General features: G+C 44.0%; 1 protein-coding gene across 3 annotated transcripts; it reads right to left on the bottom strand.

Annotated features, from left to right (window-relative positions):
* Positions 1 to 3,069: 3,069 nt before the first annotated feature.
* Positions 3,070 to 5,396, bottom strand: LOC133910386 (uncharacterized). Of its 3 annotated transcripts, XR_009908547.1 has the most exons (3): positions 4,468 to 5,396; positions 3,923 to 4,025; positions 3,070 to 3,634 (listed from the first exon to the last, which is right to left on the bottom strand). XR_009908547.1 is itself a non-coding variant. In XM_062352826.1 (2 exons), exons 1-2 carry the CDS (start codon positions 5,240 to 5,242, stop codon positions 3,549 to 3,551), a joined length of 861 nt encoding a protein of 286 aa, XP_062208810.1. In that variant the 5' UTR covers positions 5,243 to 5,396; the 3' UTR covers positions 3,071 to 3,548. The 3 variants fall into 3 exon arrangements, 2 of the variants coding, with proteins under 2 accessions (XP_062208810.1, XP_062208811.1); XM_062352826.1 differs by lacking the exon at positions 3,923 to 4,025 and having other exon boundaries at positions 3,071 to 3,634; XM_062352827.1 differs by lacking the exon at positions 3,070 to 3,634 and having other exon boundaries at positions 3,651 to 4,025.
* Between the last annotated feature and the right edge of the window lie 762 nt (positions 5,397 to 6,158).

The raw sequence follows: 6,158 nt of genomic DNA, 5'->3' as shown, positions 1-6,158 counted from the left end.
AAATTATATACTCCCTTAACAAACTAGCTTAGAAACAACCGTTTTTTTTTTTTTTTGTCTACCCGAAAATGTGGAGGTTGGGGTTCATACCAACTGGTTCCATAGACTAATGTTAGAGCAATGATATGTCCCTTCATTACAGAACTCCCTAGATTCCTTTTTGGAGGGGACTATCCAGGACCACAAAAATAGTAATACATGACTTAGCGTCTGTTTGTACTTAAATTTGTTATCTCCAAGTATCTTGTTAGTTTTAATTCATGTAAACTTAGTCATTTTTGTAGTTCAATTGTGAAATATATTTTATCATTGTATTCTTTTCGGAGCTTTGGTTAATGTTACCAACTTGCTTTGTTTTGAGTCATTTGTCCAGTTTTCAAATATTTTCTGTCTCACCTTCCACATCTCTATATTTTTCCCACAATTCCATAAAGTTTACCTATAAAAGTTTATTTATATCCTTTGATTCATTACATATTCATAAGTCAGCACCATGACATTTTCAACTTAGAAACATTCATGGGTTTTGTTGTTTACGTGTGAACAAGACATGATCAAGAGATTATATATATTTCTGGATATGGTAGGATAATATATCATGAATAAATTGTTCCCATTCCGAACAAACACTCGGACTTTTATGTTTGTTTTCTCTGTCAAGAACCTGGCATTGAGGCTTTATTGGCTTATACTAAAATAATTGGAATGTTTCTCAGACACCATGGTTGGACAACCGTCACGTCGTGTTTGGGCATGTATTGGAGGGGATGGACGTGGTGAAGAAGCTTGAGTCTCAAGAAACCAGCAGGTCTGATGTTCCTAATCAGCACTGTCGAATCGTGAATTGTGGTGAGTTGCCCATGAACGGCTGAGTAAAGTCAATAACTCGGTGTTCGGGTTAACCCGGAGCATCTTCCTTTTCTTCTGCGGAAAACTTGAGCCTTGATACAGAGGGTTACTTGTTTTTTATTCAGTTAGTCAACTTTAAAGTGTAGGACACTTTTGGGGCCTTGTTCTTGCGAATGTAATGTTATTTCACGCAAAATATAGGATAACCTATGAGGAAATGATCCTGTGTTGATGAGTTTTTTTTTTCCTAGCAAAATCCTATTGATGGGTTCAAACATGAGTTAGGGCATGTTTGGTAAAGTTCTCCATAATTCAAATTCTCTGTGATAAGTGATTATATGAGAGAAGTGATTTTGTGACTAAAAGTTATTCTCTAATGATTCTTTAGGATAAACTTTATAGAGAAAATGATTCTGTGAAGGAAGTGGATTAAGAAAAGTTGATTTTTTTAGCTCATAACATCTAGTTTATTTCAAGAAATTACTTTCATAGAATCACTCTGTGAGCTAAAAATTTCATACTACCGTTTGATAGAGCTCATACTGATTTCACTCTAAGAGTTGGTCTAAGAGCTCTATCAAGCAGATCGTTACTATCGTGTTCAAATAAAACTCGAAGTCTTCTGTTATGTTGGAGCATGGACGTCCATTTGGTGGCATCATTTGTGTTGAAAGTGCAAAACAGGAGATTTCATCATTGTGGTATGTGTCATGATGAAATTTTAATGGGAGATCTGGAGAAATCTTACAATAGCAATGAAAAGGCCAAAGTAAGGGCCGGATGAAATATGGTCAATCTTCCTTCATCGCTGAGAGTGCAACAAGTTTGTACTGTATCCGAATTTACATTTCAGGTATCCCAGGAAAAATACTAAATCCATCTAGTGAACATATACATTGTGTTTGAAAAAGAAAAATGCGATTCCAGTGGACCTACAGAACAACAGATGCTAGTACATGACAAACATTCTTCTAGAAACCCTTTTGCATGAATCTATTCCCCCTTTTTTTTACTTTTCCTCCCTCTATTCACTACTCGAGCACAACACGCGGTGAATACGCTCGTAGGGCGTTGGTTGTTTCGCCGATGGATAAACGACTAGTCGAGAGTTCGACTCTTGATCTCACATCAGAGCTTGCCCCTGTATATAGAATTCTTTCGAACAGCCTCGAACACTTGAGCGCGACATGGCTGTCATGTGTGGGGCTTGAGTTTTTTGAATTTGTTCAGTATACATGTGTGTATAAGTTGTAAGTCTTATGTGTACTTTAAAAGTGTATAGGTGTGGATATGCGCATATAGAATATGGGGTACGTTTAATCATACGTTTAAATACTCCGTCTGGTAAAAAATATAGAACGCAACACGTGAATGAAGGACACCTGTAAAGCTGCAGCCGGATTGGGGTCGACCTGCTCCCCACTGGCCAAACAATGAAAAAACAGATTCCATCCACGGAGAAAACCTTGTCTTGTTTTCTTCACCTGCACTCTCACTAGTTACTACCCGTACAACAATCATGCAATGCAGAAACACACGGTCCACGGCGCCGCACGTGTCGCCCCCGGCTGACCCGTGTAGCTGATCCTAGCTATGACCATGAACACACAAACACACATAGAGATGGAAACGGATCGGATACGCATGGAATCGAATTCGGATAGTACGATTTACCACATTTTAATCCGAATACGAATACGGATCCGGATATCTTCGAATACGAATACGAATCGGATAGTTCGAATACGAATCCGCATTCGGATATCTACTCGATCTTCGAAATTCAGGTTGGAAATTTAAATTTTTGAAAAAATTTGACTGAAATTTGATAAAATTCAAATGAATTTTGTTCTACTTTGATTGGGCCGGAATTTTACAAATTTTGTTCAAAATTCATGTTGGAAATTTAAATTTTTGATCAAATTTAACTGAAATTTGATGAAATTTGACTGAAATTGTTCCAATTTGATTGGGTTGGAATTTCGTTTATATCTGAAATTTCTAAAACTTTAGCAAAATTTGATTCCCTGGTTGGCGGATACGGATACGAATCGGATATATCTCGAATTCGGATATCCACATTTGAATCCGAATCTCGAAAACGAATTCGGATATATCCATTTTAGTATCCATTTCAGAAACGAATACGGATACGGATATCCATATTCGCATTTTAACGGATACGGAATCGGATAATTCGGATTTCCTGCCATCCATTTCTGGAGGATCCGGATCCCCTGATTTCGGAGGGACGAAGTCACGAGTGAACAGTAAATTGTGAGGAGATAAACAGTAAATTGTGAGGAGATAAACTGTAGCAGCGGTCCTGTTAATTTACTGTAACTATTTACTGTTTTCATTAACTGTAGCAGTACATCTGATCCATCCATCCATGATCCAACGGTTCACCGAAGTTTGAAGTCACACGGGTGAAGTCAGAGGATCCGATTCCCAAATTCTGGACGCATATGTACAATGGACACACAAGCGTTGGCAGAATCAACCGTTGTTGCGCCCCCAAAAGACGACTCTGTTTTTGTTTTTTGAGATGAGAAGATCATGTTATAGGTGGAGAAGAGGGTATATATCTGTCTTGGAGATGTCTACGCAATGTCCGAAGGAAGAACAGGCTTTCAGATATGCGTGGTGTCTGCTTGGAACTCAAACTCAAATCATGCGTGCGTGCATAGCATAGTTGTTCAGGAACCGAGACGAGATGCAGATGCGAGTGCCACCGCCTGCGCCCACACCTTGAGCCGCGCCTTCACGTCCTTGGGATCGTCCCCTGTTAATGCCGCAACAACACAACAAACACTGCCACGTCAGTACAATCAAGTCACTCAGATTATGGCATATATGAAACAGAGAAACGAGAAAAGCTTAGAACGCTTTGCAACAAAAGCATCCGATCCATCCAATCATGCCGTAATGGTACGGGTCATCGCACTATCGTTCGTGATCAGTGAAGATTTTGTGGCTGAAGTTAAAGATACCGGGAAGCCGGCGATTATTTTGGACCAAAGTGCATGGCATGATGATGATGACGAGCAGGCAGCGCACAGAGGGAACGTACTAGCGAACGTGGCGAGCAAACACTTCGCAGCAGAAAGGCAGGGGGCCAGGGGAACCAGGAAAGCAGAATCGATCAGCTCGTCGCCATCAGGAACTCTAACCACCTGTCCAAATCAAGGCCTCAATACGAACAGACATGAGCCTAATTACCAGCTACGAATGATGAAAGTAAATCCCGTGCTTTTGGCACTGATAAATCCCGTGCTTTTGGCAGATAAGACCGGCCGGCCGCTACTTGGCGCGCGCGTACGTGCTGTGCTGTTCGATATTGGTTCTTCAAGTGCACTGCCCGATAAGCCAGGGCAGTCAAATTCGATGCCGGCTCTGAGTGACGTGAGTGCATGGCGAGTAGGAAAGACGCACGTCGGTTTGAGACGTGCGCGCGCGGGTAAGTGACGAATCGGCCAAAGGAAATTGACTGGGCGGCGAGGTGGGTGAGCTGATGGGGCGGACGCAACTCGCGTACGGACAAATCGTTCCGAACGCTCGTTGAAACCGAGTAATTAATGGCAATGATTGGGGTGGGGAGGGGGTCTGAATGATTACCGGGGCTGGAGATGGGACAGCTACCGGAGGCCGGCGAGTTGCCGCCGCTGCTGGCGGTGTCGACGCCGGAGAGAGCGTAGCACGGGATCTCCACCGTCCAGTCGCAGGGGAGGTCCAGCCCCAGGTCCCTGCACGCGCGCACCTCCTCCATGTCCATCGCCACGCCGCCCCGAGCCGCCGGAGACTCTCCTCCGCTTCCAAGCACCACCACCGGCACCTCCCCGACCTGGCCCTGCAGCTGCCGGCGCTGCTTCTGCATCCGCCACGCGCGCTCCAACCACACCTCTCGTATCATCCGCTCCCGCCGGTGGTGCCGGTGCCGACCCTTCCCGCCTCCCAGCCAGCGCGCCTCCGTCTCGCTCGCGTACTCCTTGGTCGACGGCCCGGTCCACCACGCCGACTGCGCCGATTGCGCCCCGCGGTCCGGCGTGCCCGGGAGCGACGCCGACGGCGGGGCCTGGCCGTCGTAAGGAGGCCAGGGGAGGTGCGCGCCGCTGTACGTGGCGCTGTTGACGTCCGACCTCACCTCGAACTCGTCGTCGTCCTCCTCCTCCCCTTTGTCGCCGTCACCGCGGCGGTACCCGTCGTCCTCATCATCAGCGTCCCCGCCGTCGGAGCCCTCCATGGACAGGCGGGACATGCGCTTGCTCATGTCCCAGTCCTCCTCATCCTCCTCCTCTTCATCCGCGATGAAGTCGTCGTCTTCGTCGTGGTCGATGACGTCTCGGAGCCTCAGGGGATGCTGCGCCTCCGCGCACGTCGACGGGGATGCCATGTCGATCGAATAGAGCTGATGAGGCGGAAGAAGAGGGCAAGAAGCCAAGATGAGATGGAAGCGGAGAAGACTTGTGGAGAAAAACGATAAGTAAACGTTTCATTTGCTTGCTGCAAGTTCGGTAGTGGAGGAGGATATGCGATATTCCCAAAGCGATAGGGCGATATGTTTATATTGACCGGAATGGAGTGCAGAGTATTTGTAAGTTACTGCTACCTTGGTCTTTTTCACTTGACGTCATAAAATCTCTGCCGTTACCGTTCATATGTATAAAACTACACAAATTTGTTATATAAATATTGTATCATTAGATTTATTGTTATAAGTCATTTCATAATATTAGAATTTTAGTATTATCTCTTAATATAAGCTATAAAAGGTATTGGTCTAAGTCGCATCTCCAAGATAAAAAAAAAAAAAAAATATCAAGTAAAAAAACAAAGATGGTAAGTTTGTAACTCGATTTTTGGGATTTTGCAGGGTAGGGCATTTCAAGGATAACGATTAGATGATATGTCCGGTAGCTACACGACAGGAAAAATGTCAAGAAAAGTTTTCATTCAAAAGTGGAAGATTTGAACATGCAAGAGCATGTATGAAGATAAGTATGAAGATAACACCAAGATCTATTCCTATTTATAACGGAGATAGGTTATGCAATGGTTCCGTAATAGACGTCGGCTTTACCACTTCAAATAACGATGCCCACGACATTTCGAATTTGGATTTTTTTTTTCAAATTTTATGATTGTTTTAACTTTGCTCAAAAGTTATGTGTATTTAACCCAATATTTCCTGAGGATGTAGAAAAAGAGAAGTGATCCTTGGACTTCTGTGATTGGAAATAATTCTCTACTAGGTAGTTGTCGAGGATTAATCCCTGATAATGATTCTGAGGTGTATCGGTTGAAAGGCG

Source organism: Phragmites australis, chromosome 1 (genome assembly GCF_958298935.1).
Source record: "Phragmites australis chromosome 1, lpPhrAust1.1, whole genome shotgun sequence".
NCBI lineage: Eukaryota > Viridiplantae > Streptophyta > Magnoliopsida > Poales > Poaceae > Phragmites > Phragmites australis.
This window is presented reverse-complemented; position numbering and strand designations above follow the sequence as displayed.